This window comes from Cavia porcellus, unplaced genomic scaffold (genome assembly GCF_034190915.1).
Source record: "Cavia porcellus strain 051 isolate PalLab524CR breed Dunkin Hartley unplaced genomic scaffold, mCavPor4.1 scaffold_2, whole genome shotgun sequence".
NCBI lineage: Eukaryota > Metazoa > Chordata > Mammalia > Rodentia > Caviidae > Cavia > Cavia porcellus.
Window position 1 is genome coordinate 123,578,003 of NW_026947485.1, and position 18,404 is coordinate 123,596,406.

The following is an 18,404-nucleotide window of genomic DNA, read 5'->3' on the forward strand; positions in this document are numbered from 1 at the left end:
CTTTTCTCTAAAGGCTTTTAATATTCTGTTCTTGTGCTGAATTTCTGGGATCTTGATTATTCTATGTCTGGGTGTAGATTTACTTTGGTTATGGCTAGTTGGAGTTGTATATGCTTCACGTATCTGCATGCCAGATCCCTTTCCCATGTTTGGGAAGTTTTCTTCTATTGTTTCTGTGCATATCCTTTTAATTTCATTTGTGTTAACCCCTGCTTCTTCATTGATACCTATCACTCTTAAATTATGCTTCTTTGCATCATCTTGCAGCCATTGAGTTGTTATTTCCTGATTCTGTGGTATTTTTAAGAGATCTTTCCTCTTAAAATCACTAGCTACAATCCTGTCTTCAAGATTTGAAAATCTTTATCTTCAGTCTCTTTCAAGCAGTTTGCCAGCTTTTGATTGAATTTTTAATTTCCTGCATCTCTCTTCGAATCTGTTTCATGCATTGCAATTCCTTTCTACATTCATTCATGGTTTCCATCATTTTCCTAGGCTCCTCTTTATTGTCTCTGTCTTCTTTAGACCTGCTGAACAATTCTTTTAGTATGTTTGTGATTTCTTCTTTTACCTGAGACTATTTCTGTTTTGACTGCTTTTACAGTCTCATGAAGTTGTTTCCTTACTTCAGTTGCTATCCTCTCAGAGATTTCAGGTGTGTGATTTCCGTTTTCTTCCATGGATGTATCGCCCAGACTTATAGTGCGAGGGCTAGAGGTATCAGTTTGCATTTTGCTCCTTTGTCTTGACATTCTCCTACGTTCCTCCCAACAAGCTGGTTATGGGGTCCCAGATACTTCCAATGTTGGTTGCTCCTAGGCAGTGTAGGGGGATGGGACAGGTACCTGAGTTCCTCTGATTTCAGATTTACAGTGAGGTAGCAGGGTGTGGAGTGGAGTTCTCCAGAGCTATGCAGCCTCAGTGAGGCCTCGCTGATGATCAGGGGTACATGTAGTTGGGGTTGGCTTCTCTCAGCCTGTGTCTACACTGGAACTCCCAAAATGGTGGCAGCCACACAGAGTGTGTTTGATTTTGCTAGTGGATGATGACTGTCTGAGGGAACCAAGTGCCTCAAGTGGTGGCCTATGGATGCCCAGGGCTTACCTGGCTGTGTGTCCCTGCTCCTGCTGGTTGCCTGCAGGAAGGCGCCTGCTGGTGTCAGCTCCCTGAAGGTGAAGGTGGATCTGCTGGTTCTCTCTGCCCACGCTGGTTGCCTGCAGGACGTGGCCTTTTGCTGGCAGTGCTCAACAGGCAGAAGTGAATCTGTTTGTCTCCTTTGGTGGCCTGCAAAGGGTGTGCAGAGGAAAGTGCCTTCCAGTGACAGCACCTGGCAGGCAGAGGCAGATTGCCTGGTTCTTTCTGTCTGTGCTGGGCATGTGGAGGAAAGGCCCTTCAGGTGGTGGCGCCTGGCCGGCAGAGATGGATCCTCTTCGGGTTCTCTGTAATCTTTTATCAGTGAGTCATTTTAATAGGGAAAAAAAGCTTCCTTTAGGTGTTACTTGAGAGTAACACAAATGTTAGCATGTAAGTGGATTTTTCTCAGGTTGGTGTTTCTGGTAGTCATGACTAATTACTACTTCTCACCTGCAAAATAAGCTCTTTTGCTTCTCCCAAACTCAGAGTGAATTTTAGCTTGATTAGGAAACCATATGGTAAAATGTCAAGTATTTTTTTGTAAAGGCAATTTTTTTTTTTTTTGCGCTTTTAGATAAAAAGCTTTTCCCATATCTTTGTTTTAAAATACTGATAATTGGAGCCCATGACCCCAGCACTTGGGAGTCTGTTAGGCAGGAGGATTGCTATGAGTGCAAGGTCCTCCTGACCTCCATGGTGAATTCAAGGCCAGCTTCCATGATGTAGTAGGACCATGTCTTGGAAAAACAGAAGCAATAAAAACAAATGCATAAAAAGAAAAACATTAGCATTTGCCTCTTGCCTGCCGAATGCCTCAGCCCCACTGTAGGATTCTCTATTCCAACTAGAATTTCTTGCACTACCAGCTTGACCTTAAATTACATACGGATATGGAAGGTGGTTCATCTGGAAAACAAAACAGAAATCCAAAGACCACTTCCGTTTGGTCACCAGAAGTTCATTGAATAGTTACCAGGCATCAAATGGAAGGTACAAGTACACACCTTCAGGTGCATGCTGCTTGAATGAGCTTCTGCATTATAGTCTATGTGCTTAATACCCTCCCTGAAATCCTACCAGCAGCAATTTGCACTTCAAATAGATTAGCATTTCTCATTGTTCAATATTTTCAAGATTTGGAAAATAAAACTATAAATTAGAGGTGTGTATATTCTTAGCGGAATAAATGCCCACATTGAAACTTTTATAAGATAAAATTATGTTGATGTGTGTGGAAATTTCTTAATGACTTACATTTCCTTAGGGATACCTATGATCTCTACAAAGATGGAAATTCTTAGTATATTACTGAAGACAGTGAAATATTGAAGATAGCCTTTCTTCATAAAGACTTAAATGGAACAAGAAAAAAGAAATATTTGTAGGGTTTCTTTTAAAATTATGTGAAATTATTGGGCTACTTGTCATATGAATACTTTTAGAAGGTGCCCATATGGTAACTTTGGCCATGACCCCAGATCTTTGACCATGGATGTGTTCATCCTATAAAGCTTATGTATCTTACTGTTTCTAATTTTAAAAAAAGAAACCCAAAATGTGATTCCACTGACCTAGAACTGGCAGGCTTTAGAGTTGTCTTAGAAATATATTTTCCATTTCAATCTTGATGTCACAATTCTTAGAAAGACATACTTTGATGGTTATTACTTTTTATATATAAACATATAAAGTAAGATTATTCAACAAATTAATTAACACAACCATCCCTACTTCGCTTTTAACTGTATATGAGTCTTGGTTTTGAGAGACAGTAGTTATGTCTGTTTCAAGTAGATATTGAAACTTAGCTTGATATTCTTATATTCAGAAATTTAAAAAGCAGGGGAAGCTTTTAGCAGTGAACTTGATTTAGCAAACATTTGACTTGTCTACTTTGTGAAATGCACTGTATAGATCCTGTGCTATTCATTAAGGAAAAGGATACCAATTCTGCATTACTAATGCTCAGGTCCACTAGAAAAGATGATGTGTTGACTATAAACCCAGGGGATGTGCAGACAGGCTTGGGATCCAGCAAAAAGAGAACAGATCATAATGAGAAAGGACAGGGAGGTGTATGGTTAGACTTTGAAGCTTATGAGTGGCGATTAATCTCGGATTTGAGAAGTGAAGCACATGTGTTCTAAGTTTATACTAAGAACTTAACTGGAGTCTCAGGACATTGTGTCTTGAGAAACTCACATTTCACAAGCAAGTTTATATTTCACAAGTCTTGGTTTCCTGAGATGGAAGTCTGCTTTCATAGCTGGAACTTCATGGGATGTGTGAGATACCGCAGGCATTCGTTAGTTGCTACATCCTTTTAGTTTGCTCCAGAACCCTCTAAACCAGTTCAGAACAGTTTCCACGAGTGGCATCCTTTCAGTTCAGGGAGGATAATTGTATTGTAGCACTGTGATACAGCATGAGATTGACTGCATGTTATAGTTCTTGAGCCAGAAACCTTTGATACTTCTTGATTTTCATAGATTTGATGCTGTTTTCTTCAAAATGTATAGTCATCTTTTTGGTGTATCTGGCTGCTTTCAAGTCATATTTCCTAATTTCTATTTTCTGGTATTTTTGGATTTATGTTACAACATTTTTCTTTAAAAATTTATAACCTTATATGTCCTTTTTATGATAATGCCTTTTTACTACATTTATATTCATGCCATTCCCTGCCTCATGTTAAATGCAGTGGCCTCTGATATTTAGTTTCTATTTGTTCAGGCTCATTTTTGTGTTATCTTTTCAAGTTTTTGTTTTACTTTTTAACATACCTGGTTGAAGTTAATTTTGTAGTATAGGTAAATACATGTGGAGCTATTATACATAGACATACTCTACTTACTGTTATCAATAGGAAGAACTACTGAAAAAAATCAAGAGCTAGGTTAACGAGATCCATTTGGAGAAATGTTCCTAGGTGTTTGAAAATACCATTTCTCCAGGATATAAAGGAAGGTTTAAAATCCAAGGACTTAAATACAGTATTTAAGTCAATAAAATGACACACTGATAATCAAGAAGGATAATTTTATGTATTAAATGCATTGTGGCATGCTAAAATCGTTGTTAAAGTACTATGTCATTTTTATTTGTAGCATTTCCCAGTATTTAGAATAATTGATAGTACTTTCTATCAAAATCATCGGTAATCCTTTTCTACTACAGTGATAATCACATAGGTAAAAATAGCTGCTTTTTTTTTTTTTGCTTCTCCTTTCACCAGCTGCTTATTTCTTCATTCTCAGAAGTCCTTTTGCATAAACAGGAACAAAAAAGTGCCAGGTGCGATTTGTGCACATCTGTAATCCCAACACTTGGGAGATTGAGGCAGGAGGATCCCCGTGAGTTTGAGGCCAGCCTGAACTACACACCTGTCTCCTCCCTCCCCAAAACCCAGTAAAAACATCCAGGGACTTGTGATCACTGAATGTGGCCCTGTTGATGGGCTGTGTATGCAAATCAGAATCTTTGACTTGACTCCAGCTCTGAACTATAAACCTGTATTGGGAATGTTCTTGTTTTTCCAAAATACATGATTGTTAAGGTCATTTATTCTATTAACATATTCAGGTTATATGCTTTGAAAAAGAACCTGCAAATAGATAATCCTTGGTGTAATGGGCTTTACTTGTATTTTGAAAGGTTTACAATTTTTTGTGAGATAAATATGTCATCGTTAGTTATTTTTATTTTAACAGTATTGGGGACATCATAGATCACTATCGAAAAGAACAGATTGTTGAAGGGTATTATCTTAAGGAACCTGTACCAATGCAGGTCAGTGTTGTTTCTCTTTTTGCAATAACCAGAATTTTGTTTTAAAGTTCATTTTGATGCAATTAACACTGAATGTTAGATAAAATTCTAAACTGTAGGCTACTCAGATTCTTCTAGAAAAGCAATTGTAAGAGACTTTTTGAGTGTTTTATCTGTGCTGGTTCCTGAGACTAGCAGCTGAGGAGGTCACCCATCAAGCTTTTGAGGCCAAAGTGGAGACTGGATAAACAGCCCAAGGCTCATCAGGAGGAAGGAGGGTGGAATGGGAGAGGGTGACTGAAAAGGATTGGGACCAAAGGGGGTCTGAATTCCTTTCTTTCTTTGCCAGTAGTTTTATTTCGAGAGGCTATGAGCATGTTTGTATGCCCCACGTAAAAGCCATGGTAAAAAAGAGACCATCCTTGGTGGACGGGGTATGGGAGTGGCAGGACCTGATGTACAGGTCTTGGCGAAGGCAGGAGAGAATACACTGGACAGACTGGCCTTGCACAAGAGGGCCTTTTAAACACTGACTGTTTAATGCACAGGGTGGTTAGTGTGCTTCTTCTGACTCACTGCATTTCTGAGATGTGACGGGGTAAGGGTGTAGAGAAGGTTAGAAAAAGGTTCTTCAAAGGAGTGATTAAGATTTTTCTGTGAGGAAATGGAGGTTTTGACATTCCAGGCACATCAAAGGGAGAAAGATTTTGGGGTACAAGCTGGTGTTGGCTAGTGATTTATAATGTCTGGAGTTTTTATGATGGCTGAGTACTACATTTTAGACATGTATCCATATTAATTCACTTTGTTTTCCAGTAGTTTAATAAGACTGACACTATAATATGACTGTTTTACAAATTGAGAAACTTTGGCCAGAGAAGTTAAGGCATTAAGTCTTAATGGATTTTATGTCTTTTCTCTTCTTTTTTATCTCTACTTCTCCCTGTCCTTCCCTTTTTTCCCTCTGCTCTCCCTTTTCTCTTTTTTCTTTCACTTTTATCCACCCTATCAATAATTCTTGCTAACTGCCTTCAAAATATATCTAGAATATAACTACCACCAAAAACTGACTGCATTTCACTATCTACCTTTGTCTTAACAGCATTCCACAGTCAAAAGGATCCATTTAAAATATGAATTGATGTTTTATATTTCATTTAAAGTTAAGATCAAAATCCTTTTAAAGACATACAAGATCGTACAGTAGCATATGATGAATTTCTAAGCTTGCCTTTATTCTCCTTATCTGTAGTTTCAGGACATGATAAGGAAAGTTTTCTGAGAATTTCTTTGGGAAGCAAAAGTTCTCTTAATTTTTTTTTTTATTGGTACCGAAAGGGAACTCACGACCACATACTTGCCAGTAGGCGCAGCACCGCTGAGCTGTATCCCTGGCTCTTAGGCTCTCTTTATTTATCTGACACTCATCTAGATTTTTGTGCTAATACTTTTTCTACAGTTTTGATTGGTAATTTATTTTTGTTTCATTTGTATCAAACGTTCATGAAATTTTGTATTCTAAAAATTTAGGATCAAGAACAAGTACTCAGTGATACAGTGGATGGCAAGGAAATCTATAATACAATTCGCCGTAAAACAAAGGATGCCTTTTATAAAAATATTGTTAAGAAAGGTTATCTTCTGAAAAAGGGTAAGTGAAATTTTAAGATGAAGGGCTTAACTGTTTTACTTCCCATGGCATGTATATTTAATAAGTTGTTTTAACACAAATTACTGGTAATTTACACTTGTTTACAGTTTCTAAGCACCCTTCAAAATTTAGGAGTTGTTACATTAAGTCTACATTTGAATCCAGGGCTTTAGAAAACAAATTTATACATTTTCAAGCACCCCCAGGATAAGAAAAGACATCTGACTCTGCCTCCTCTCCCCATTTTTCTTTTGATAATTTTCTTTTTAAAGAAACTTGGTGGCACCTGACTTGGTGGCCTTGCTGACTGATAGTATTGATGATTGTATTTGGTGTGCTTACCTCAGTCTGACTGTAAGGCATGTTGAGGGGATGGGAGAAGGCCTTAGTGGTGTTTGTGGATTTTTTTCCTTAAAACTGGAAAAGGATTACTCCAAACAAAGAGATTTGGAAATTTCATCATAAAAGAATATCTGAAGAAAAGTGTCTTCTCATTTACTCTGATTCATTAAAACAAGTAGTATTACAAAAGGCATTTTTTCCTAATCACTAGCATTTTCCTAGTATATAAAGATGTTTTATATATTTTTTTTTATTTTTATTTTTTTGGTCTTTTTTCCTTTTTATCGGTACCAGGGATCGAACTCACGACTGCCTGCTTGCGAGGCAGGCGCTTATGCCGCTGAGCTAAATCCTCAGCCCCAAAGATGTTTTATATTAAAAATTGAGCTGTATCTATTTTTAGCAACAATTTCTTTGTCATTCTAACATACATGATTTTGGAGTTCACTGTTCGGCTGAGGAAAAATAATTTTATTTTTTAACAGGCAAAGGAAAACGTTGGAAGAATTTGTATTTTATCTTAGAGGGCAGTGATGCCCAACTTATTTACTTTGAAAGTGAAAAACGGGCTACCAAACCAAAAGGATTAATAGATCTCAGTGTATGTTCTGTCTACGTTGTTCACGATAGTCTTTTTGGAAGGTAAGAATTTGTTTTTCTGTTTTTCTTTTGGAATTATTTTAATAATAAAGGATGTGTTCAGGTTATTTCAAAGCATAGCAAAACAAAGTTTTATAACATAACGTCATCTAAAAATATCAGTAGCGTAATTTTTGTTTTTCTTGCTTTAGGCTAACCTATATATGAAATTCCATTCCTCTGTTAGATAGAAATCTTTGAAATGCCATTTCATATAGCAGGACTTCATCTTGGTCTGTATGTGCTCTCTTTGTCACCTCTGACAGTCATTTGAGAGACTTAATTTACATTTTTTCACCCTTTTCCTGCTTTTTTTTCCACACTACCTATTAAATGCATATATCTGATAGTATGAAGTACACTCAGTTAGCTGGTAGCTTTGTAGATATGTTCATAAGGGACTCAACATTACAAAACAGTTCTCACACAAAAATTGTTTCAAAAAAAAAAAACTTTTAAAAAGTTTTTCATACACTGATGTTAATTAAGGTTTTAAAAAATAAATTTATAAGGCAAGTCCTGAGCATTATGAGACATTTCCAGCTTTTAATTGCACCTGGATATTTGTTCAAGAACATTACAATATCAGTAGTCTATAGAATCTTCTCAGAAGTACTCATCAATTTATTACCTATTGATGTGTTTATAAATTAATTAGACTTTGATACATCTTTCCCTTTTTTCTGGATTCTCTAATATTTCATAATAAACACAAGAAGTTTGGGTAAGTAGACTTTTATCCCCATTTGTAACAGTAGGGGTGACTAGAATGGAGCATGACAGCAGTTAGGTCCTCTGGTAATACATCCTCCTAAAACCATCAGCTTGAACAACTGTTGGTTGACCCTAGTACCTTCACAAGAGCTAAGGAAACACTGAGAGGTCACTGTACCTGGTTTTAGCATAAGAAGCGCAGATACATTGAAGGAAGCAGAAAGAGTTGTTTTTGTCACTCAGATGCAATAAGGGCAGTTTGGAAAGAATCAACTGCTTGAGGGAGGGAGAGGGAATTGTGTAGGAGTTAGACGTGAAACCCAGTATCAAGTCTATCACAGAGAAACTCAGTGTTTAGAAGATCCTCACTGGCTCCTGTCCCAGACCACTGTGTACAGGTGGAGTTTTTGGATTCAGTCCAGTTCTAGGTGGAGACCTGGCACCTTGACATGATGGACTCGTGTTCCTGCCTGCATCACAGCAGCCAGTCTGGTTTTGGGGTTTGTACCCTTGATGGCACTGGTCCTTGAGGTTGTCTCAGGTGTGCACGCCACTCCTCTCCACAGCAACAGCCATTAGTGAGTGAGAAATGCCTGTGCTCGATCCTGGCTCAACACTGGGGAACACAATTGCTGGCAGTTTGCTTTACTTTCCTTGTCATGAGCAAACAGAAAAATACCCAACCCCTGTAACTGAAAGTTTATTTTGGCACAGATTTTAGAAGCCTCATTCTTGTTATGGTGACTCCAGTGCACATGGTAGGGCAGAGCTCCTCAGGACATGGTAGACAGGAAGCAGAGTGAAAAGGAAGACTCCAGAAGGGGGATGGGCCCTTCTGAGCCATGCCTTTGGTGACCCAGCCCCTTCCTCTAGGCTCTGCCTCCCATTTTGACATCTAGTTATAAACTCATTAGTTGACTAATCTGCTGATGATTTTATCACAACATCATGATCCAGTACCTCTCCAAAGCCCCACTTAGGAGGAGCATATGAGGCCTCCATGAGGATAAGGCCTCTAGATATAAACTGTAACAAGGCCAGGATAAAGAAATAAATGCAGGACTCCAGGATCAGGCAGAAGCCAGCAGCTCTTCCCAGGCCATTGCCCCTAGGTGGGGTGTCTGGACCTGTCGTGACATTATGTGGACAATGACAGACTTGTGTTCTGCATTCATCACCTCAAGCTGGCTGCAGTGGTGTTAACCCATGAGAATATCAATGTGTCAGACAAAGTGTGGCAGTGTGAGATCTGATCCTGCTGTTTTACTGCATTAGTCTTGATGGAGTCTGGGCTCTGGGTGTGACTTAGCCTTGTAACAGCCATGGTGGCCACTGTGCTGCCCAAGCCACCGTGCTTCCCCTAACCCCAGACAGTATAACATGGAGAGGGTTGGTGCACAGGTAAAGGGGATAGGTGCAGGTTGTTGCTTTGGAGCCTCTAGCTAGAGCTGTTCAGTGAGCCCCACTGCTGGGCAGAATTCAGTGGTGCCTGACCATAGCCCAGTGACTGGATCAGGCATCTGGGCCTCATCCTTGCCCTAGGTAGAGAGGCTTATTGGCACAGTTGGGGCGTATTATCTTTTTTACTCCATCCAGAGCAACACACATCTTATGGATCGGTAATAAACTTGGGCTTGGGGTACCATCTAGTGCTGAAATAGTGGCAGTGATCATAGGCTCAGAGAATTTAAACAGCCTGCCTAAAATTTCTGGAAGGAAGGCATGAACAAACCCAGATTATGAAGATAATGTACAGATACTGTGACTGTCTTGGATGCTTGAATCATCATTAGATGACTTATAATTCCTAGTCTAACAGTGCTATGTGTTTGTTCAATACAGGTGCATTTAAAAAAATAACTTGGGTGTGCATTTGCTTGAATTTGTAAGAGTGGAACCAATGAATATGGAGAACTAATGTAATAGGAAATAGGTGGTTCTTGAGCAGAGTCCAAGAGGACATCTATGAATTTATTTTGATAGATCAGCAACTAGTGTGCTTAATATTATTAAAAGTCTGTGAGACACAGCTAATTATTAAGTGTTATGATAAAAATAGTAAACCAAACTCTACATTTCAAATGCTATAATACTTGAAATTACCTGGCTTCCTCCACAAGCTATTCTAATTTGTTATTCTATTGAGGCAAAAGAAATAGCACAAAACCTTGCAGACAGTAAGCTCTTTATGGTGACTGTACTTCAGTATTTCTTTTTAAATTACTCAGTTACTCGAATATTACTTAATCTAGACTCTTGTGAGTCAGTCATTAGTGATGTTACTGTTTGCATTAATTCACAAACTCTTTAATTTTTTTATATTCCCTATTAAACCACTTTAAAATTATTATTTATAATATGAATTCTTGGACTTAATTTTTTTCATTGTTATTTCTTTATAATCAGTTTTAATGTGCAATATTTATGAAATCAGCATAAAGGGCAGTTTTGGTGATTAATACTGTGAAGTTATTATATTTCCAAGATAAAAATAATACCCTTAATTTTAAAAATTCAACCCATGTATTAGGTTAATAAATAAAAAATATATTACACTTAGGTTGCTAAGCCCAGTAAATGCTGTCTTCTTTACCTTCAATATTTTCTTTGTATAAGTCAGTGTTGCCAAGTATATTAGGCTAGCACCATACCCACTGCTTAAAAAAATTGAATTGTAAACTCCAAATGAGAAAGTTTCTTCTCTCCCACCCCTTCCTCTCTTCTCATAGATACGTTCCTACAGTATCATGTTAAACTTGGAAAGCTTGTTTTGAGATCATGCAATTAATAGTTAAAGCTGAAGCAAAAATGCTTCACACAGAGTTGGAGAATTACTTGTTTTACCAGTCTGCATGGAAACTGCCAATTCTGTTTATGGCCAAGAATAAAAGTAAGAGAAGAGACACCACTTTGAAATAGTAGTAGATAATTCTAAGGTAGGGTTATCAGTAAATGCATTTGTGAGTTAAATGATAGGTTTTAAAATATCCAGATATCATTGCAGAATGGTATACTGTATGATATATACTCCATTATATAAATACACGATATGTAACAAGTACTACAATACTTGAAAGAGAATTGTTGGCATTCAGAGAAGTTCCAAAACTGTCAAGGATAAAGTATTCCAAACAGTAAATGAAGATATGGAAATGTCATTTGATCTTAAGACAGATGCGGCTTCAGGCAGAAGTATGTAAAGGTTTTCATCAGGAATTCCTTCTGGAAAATAGCAGTTTGGAAGTAGTCTTACTTATATGCTTGTGTGTAGACTTGGATTCCATATAAAAAAATGTTAAGATAGAGGCTCTAGTAAAATCCAAGCTGCTCAGCAACGTGGGTTTTTCAGTTTTATGTGAAGAAACGCAATCCGAGTACTGCCGTTTGGTACTGTCCAAAAAATGTTGTGTTAAAAAGTTTGATTTGCACAACAGCTTCTCTTTACTGTATAAGATTCTCATTTTGTAGATTTACTGAAGAGTGAACTACCTTAAGAAACAGCGCAAAAAGATAATGTATTTTGACAGTTGATTCAGAGTAGAAATTCAGTCTTAAAAAAAAGACGTTAAAAGTGATTCACTAGTGATATCTATACTTTGAACAGTATGATTCCTAGAGGACTATTAAAACTGATAAAGAAATGTCTGCAGGTTTAAGGAAATCCTTTAGTATTATTTTGACCTGCCTTATATGAACAGGTATGTTTAGAATGAAAATCAGTCTATACTGTCAGAAGAAAGTCCATGTCACAGCAAACAGCACTTTTTGTTGTTTGTTTTTTGCTAAAGTTAAAGGTGGATCAGATCTTTGAAGTACCTTTAAAGAGTCTAAATTATTCTTATACTGGTTAATATCAATAATGGTGTTTGTCAGGTGTAAGGAAAAAGAAACGTTTATAATCTGCTATTTAAAGTCATTACTTGATTCCTACGCAGTTTCTTATTGAAGGTGATTAAAGAACTTGAAAATATGTTAAAACATCTTAGATTATTGCATTAGTCAGTATTTTTATTCCTGAGACAGAATACCTGACACACTGACAATTTAAAAGATGAAAGGTTTAAATTACTCAGTTTAGTAATTTCAGCACATGCCTGGCAGACTCCAAGGCAGAAACATTGTAGAGCAAAGCTGCTTAGTTTTTGGTGACTAGAAAGCAGAGCAGGGAAGAGTGCCAGGGACCATGTATAAAAAGTCACACCTCTAGGACTCACTCAGATCCAGGAGCCAGAGTTTTTCTAATCTGCTAGATGTTTCTTACTCCTTTTGTCAGAAGCGATTGTCAGAGGCCATCCCTTGCTGACTTCACACCTACACACATCTCCTTAAGCCATACTTCATCCCCAGGTAAAGACAACAGTCCATTTATAATCCACCTAATAACACAACTGTTTCATGTACAGCCAGAAACATAATCCTCCAAAATCTCAGTAGTATAGCATTTTTGAGAAGTCTTAAGTTTCTTTTTCGGAGACTCAAAGTAAATTGTAAAAGTATGTAAAAATGAAAAATAAGATTATGTCATCCCAGCATATAGTGGCATAATGTAAGCATTCCCATTGTAAAAGGGAGGAAAAGAGGATTAAAAAGAATCAGGCCAAATCAAGACCAGCAGACCCAACATTCCTCTCCAATTCCCTTGCCGTCGTCCAAGGTGACTGATAATTAAGGTCTGACTTCCAGAAGGCTTGGAAGCTCCAGCCCATGGGCTTCTTGGCTGCAGCCCAGTCTACCTCTCGCCAGCTGTCCCCACTTACAGCTCTGCGAATGTTCTACTTTCCTAGTATCTTCACCTTTTGGGGCCATACTACACCTTTGGCTTCATTCCACAGCTTCACAGATTGTCCTCTCAGGGACTTCTTGCCTGACCTCTTAGACATTTCTTTGAAATCTGCATGGAAGTTTTCTTGATCCCACAGCTCTTTTATTCTGCATGCAAGTAAAACCAGTATCACATGGATGATGCTATAATTGGCTGCCCGCTCGTGTAGTTAGTGTCCCCTGGACCATGGCTGCAGTAGCCTCTGAGTGCCTAAATGGTTGAGTCCAGTAAAATGAATTGTGGGGTACCGGTTCCCTAGGAGGCCCTTGAGGAGCAGATATTGCAGTGAGTTTTCTGAAAATGAAAAGTTTACACCTTTAAACGATGCTGATAATGCCTGGCAGCCACACCTCTTTTGGTTCCACCTTTACACATGATTCCTTCCAGGCCAAAATTTAAGTATTTCAAGTTTTTCTCCTTTGCTTTTTGCCCCTGATTCTCATTATAAGTCAAACTAAAAGCAGCCAGCAGTAGCCATGCCTTCATGGCTGCTTTGAAATTTCCTCTTCTAGATTCACTAGTCCACCATCCTTAATCCAAGTCTCCTCCAGAGTCTGAGGGCATGAGCAATGTAGACACATTTTCTGCTGGAGGGTAACACGTTGGCTTGGAGTTCATATACTGAAAGGGTCCTTCTTCCCAACTAAAAGAGTCTGAATCTGGCCTTGTACTGTCTGCAGTTCTATCATCCCAATCTTCTGAATTCTGCAGAATCACCTATCAAGCTCCCTGTTCACACCATTCTCATACTTGTCCGCTCCCTTCTCTAAACCTTTCCAAACTCTTGTCATAAGCTATTCCGAAACTATATGGTCAGGAAAGTCACAGCAAAAGCCTCATTTGTGGTACCAATGTTCTGCCATTGCTGTGACAAAATGCCTGGCAGCCACAGCTTAGGTAAGAAAAGATTTAATTCAGCTTGAAATTTCAAGAAATCAGTGCATGTTTGGCAGGGTTTAAAGTAGATACCTCATTGGAAAGGTGTGTGGCAGAGAGCAGAGCTGCTGGCTTCATGGCAGAGCAGGGAGCAGTGCTGTGGAGGAAGGGACCAACAGCCATGTGGAGTACCAAGTGCCACTGCCGTGTGTAGTATAGGATCCACCCCCTCCATGCCCACCCAGACACACCCCGGAGAGCACTCACTCATCTGCTAGAGGTTTCTTAATTCAGGTAACAACCTCATGTCATCATTAACAGTCATAACATGGTTAGTTAAACCATGTCTGATCTCATGTGAAAAACCTATGTCCATGAGAACTAAGCCCAGGTCTCATTTTTAAAAAAAGTTTTCCTTCAAATGTGTCAGTGTAGGATCAGTTGTTTTTGGTGGCCCTGTGATGTACTAAGTGAAGCATTGAGAAAACAGTACCATTATAAACAGCATCAGCAAAGTTTATTTCAAGGAAACGAGAAGACATCTCTGCAAGGAAAAATAGGTTAATACTAGTGATTTCATTATATAATGCACAAAAGGTGAAATTATGGACCGGTGTTGTTATCTGTTGCTTCACTGTGTTACCAAATATTTAGCGGGTTTTGAACATTACATGCTTTGTGTGCACACTGACCTGGCTTTGAAAGGTAGGTGTCCACAGGAAGTGAGGTTGGACCACACAAATTGTGTGGCTGTTCTCCTGCATGGCTCTAGCTGCAGGCTGTATGCTTTTCCTAGGTTAGGTCAGGATTATTTAGAGGTCTCTAAGCACTTGCTTCCTTTTAAACTTCAGACTGTTAATACTGCTTTAATATTAACCATTTCAGAAGCACAAACTGAAAGACATTTTAGTGATAAAAAGATTCTTACGCTTATGTTTTCCTAGGATGGATCTATCACTGTGACAGTATTTATTGTTTTATATACACCTCTGAAAGATATTTTTGTGGATATTTTTAGATTGCAAGTTACTTACTTTTCAATGATGATTTTCTACCTTCCAACATTTTCACTGTCACACAAATTGTTGCTTTTTTCTTTTTCTTTTCTTTCAAGAGAAGTCTATCCTGTCTTTTTCTAGATGCTTCTTGTTCCTTAAGCAACAAAAGTAAAACATGCCTAACAGAAGTTTGTTTTAAATTATTGTGATTTGAAGAGCTTCTTCAATCTGAAACTATCTTTTGTCAGTTTTAGTCTTTGTTAGTATATCTGTAAGCATTTCTGCTGCTGCGTTCTGTTGTCTTCTGGCATTCTTGTGAGACATTCTTATGTGTCTTTTCACTGTATCCTTTGTGTCTAGTAAATGCATACTTGTTCATCTTTTCTCTCTCTGCTCCAGGCTATGTGTTTTTTCCTGGTCTTGCAGTTAATTAAGCTATGCTTCTACAGTTAGAGCCATTTGTTGAAGTCTTAATGTTCATTAACATTTTCCAATTTATTTCTAATTTGAGTATTTTTTTAAAAATAGTATTCTGACAGAATTATAGTTGCCTGTTTTCTTAAACATTTAAATTAGTTTTTTCCTTCCTGACTTTGTCATTAGATCTCCAGTCTTGAAATATCTTGATATGTTTCACAGAATGGTGACCATAACACACGAAAAGTTGCGGAAATGTGACTGCTTGCAGCAGGGACTGCAGGCTGGTAAATCTCTCCCTGTGGGGCTCCATGGAGGCAGGGCTCGGGGTTGGGGGCTCCTTAGTTTGGCTCAACCTGATTGTGAAGATGCAGTTCTTCAGAGACTTGAGGACCTTTTTCTGGAATGCCCTGAATTCCATTTTGCTCTCTCAGCACTTGGAAACTGCTGGATTTTCTGCTTAGTATTTAAATTTTTAAAAAAGTGGCTGCTTTTTTTCCTGCGAAGCTTAGGAACTGGCGTGTACTTTGAGAGGAAAAGCGTGAATAATGTCCAAGTCAGCTCAGTGGGATGTCGCTCCTCAGGTGTTTGCAGCTTTGTTCTCTAGTGCCCTCACACAAGTGGTTTTGTTTGTTTGTTTTGTTTTCTTATATTTTATGCAGATGGAAGATACAGGTCATTTTCAGAATCAGAAGTTTCCAATTATATTTTCCACTACTTTGTATCATTCTCAAGCCATAAAAAGTTGGTTTTTATATTTCACAAGCCTGAAACTTGTTCTGTGTTTTGCTATGGCCTCCTCACACTAACACATAAAAATCTGTTTAACGCAGTAAATAAAAATAACATATATTGAGTTCTAAAAACATGCAGGCCCTCATTAAACACGTTACAAATATTTTCAGGCTTAGTTAGAAAGATAGCACATACCCAAAATGAGATGTAAATTATGAACTTACTTATATAATTTAGGAATTGTATTTATGAGTCAACTGATTTATACTAGAGCATACTTGGGGACGGACGCACATGGATCGTTGAGGGAGGAAGAGGGGATACCCTCCTAACCAGCCAGATCAGCCAGATCAACCCTAGCAATCAGTTGGGTGACAGATGTCGCAGCCAGCTCGCCTTCACATCCATCCTAGAGCATACTAAAGACATGATTTAATCACTACCAGGTTACTTGAACATCAAAACAAGCAATATAGGAGATGATGATTTCATCTTAATATATGAGGTGTGTATTAAAGAAAACCTAAAATACAGACTAACAGATAATTAAAATGATCCACAATCTGTTAATCATTACAGACATTTTGGTCTAGGAATATTTCTAGTCTTTTTTCCAAAACATAAAAGTGTTCAGAGTAACTGTGTGCAATGCTAAGACAATTTTGTTTTCTTTAAACCTTTACTATTTCTAGTGTCTTTTAAAATGACATAGCACTTTACTGTGAAAGACTGACTTTCTTTTTAATTGACCCAGTAAAATGCTGTGTTACTTCTTGATGGTATGACAATTTTATATAAATTATATAATTCTATATTGTGGTTTTTAAAGTTTGTGTAAATACTTGTAGTCACTGTAAACTTCCTTACTGCAGTTCTCTGTTTGTATTTTAAAGGCCAAACTGTTTTCAGATCGTAGTTCAGCACTTCAGTGAAGAGCACTACATCTTCTACTTCGCGGGAGAGACTCCAGAGCAGGCAGAGGTGAGCACGGTCTCTTCAATAGTGTCTTACCCTTGAAGCGGGACACTGTTGAGTTTAAGATAAAGTGATTATGCTTAAAAAGATGCTTAAACCTTGTCAGATTTTCATTTGAAGCAATGAGATGTGTCATGTGCAAAAATCTGTTTTGAAAGAAATGCAGAAACAAATGCAGTGAGAGGTTAGTGGGGATGGAACTGCAGTTCACATTGACCTTTACATTCTCTGTGAAGCTGAGTCCAGCTGAGTCCAACTCCTTTAAAACCCTCTCTGCACCACGGCTGTGGGTGTTCTCAGTCCAGTCCAGAGGTGAGCAATTAGTTTTGCTGACATGTATCGTTATTCTTCACTGGCTGAGCCATGTCTAAAAATAAAAGTTCCATCATTGAGACAAACACACTTTATGACTGTTGTTGTCTGTTTTCTACGTCTGCACATGGCTGTACTTGAAGGCTTACATACTGACCTGTATGCAGTGCCTGCTGCAGCAGGAACTTTACATAATCCTGTGAAGAAATATTTAAAAAATCTGCACTTAAACATAGTTTTAACTTAAACTTTAATAGTTGTAGAGAGTTTTAGTTGTAGTTTGTATAAACACAGCCATATTTCTACTTAATTGATTTGGGTTTAATTTGATACACTATAAAGATACTAACCAGTGACAGAGCTTAGGTCCACAGAAACAGCCAACACACTGAAGATGTAATTAAATCAGAAGAGCAGAGCTCTCCAGAAACATGCAAACCAAGTGAGCATTTAGATTTTAATAAACCTAAATTGTTCTCCTTTTCTGGGGCAATGTCATATTTAAACATTCAGAATATATAGTTGTAATTTAAATATTGGCTGAAATGATATTTTAAATCTAGGTTTAGAAATACCAAATCCTCCTATAAGTGTGTCTATATGATGGTCTTAAGAAAAGTAGATTGCCTGTCCCGTGAGACATCATGTAACAGACAGTTTTGCCATGGGCCCTCCCCGCTCACAAGGTGTAAATCTAAGATGTCTGTTTAGATTCTTCCAGAAGCTCAGTGTGTCAGCTGAACTACATACAGGACCCCTCCCTAGGGAGTTGGTGTTTGAAAAAAAGTTTCTTTAATGAAAATTGTGGTGTTTTGGTCAATCAATGGCTACATATCAGTATTCTAACATTAACTAAGGGTTCTTCATAAAATAAAGCATTTTTTATAGAACTCTTTAAGTTTGGGATATCATTTTACTTTTTGGACATTTTAGAATTTAATATACTCTGAGACTAAGGTATAATAGTCTACGCAAGGAAAATTATTCAATTTGAAGGAAATAAATAGATGGTTGAAAATCA

At 37.9% G+C, this 18,404-nt stretch overlaps 1 protein-coding gene across 2 annotated transcripts in view; it reads left to right on the forward strand.

The window, feature by feature from the left end:
• Positions 1-18,404, forward strand: part of Rasa1 (RAS p21 protein activator 1) — a 94,142-nt gene that overhangs the window by 57,444 nt on the left and 18,294 nt on the right. For both annotated transcript variants that reach the window (XR_010046395.1, XM_063245307.1), the window contains exons 9-12: positions 4,845-4,923; positions 6,433-6,553; positions 7,381-7,537; positions 16,990-17,077. Coding sequence is in view for 1 of the 2 variants with exons in the window: in XM_063245307.1 (XP_063101377.1) it covers positions 4,845-4,923; positions 6,433-6,553; positions 7,381-7,537; positions 16,990-17,077 (445 nt within the window). In the remaining variant the exon portion in view is untranslated. The remainder of the gene's footprint in view (positions 1-4,844; positions 4,924-6,432; positions 6,554-7,380; positions 7,538-16,989; positions 17,078-18,404) is intronic.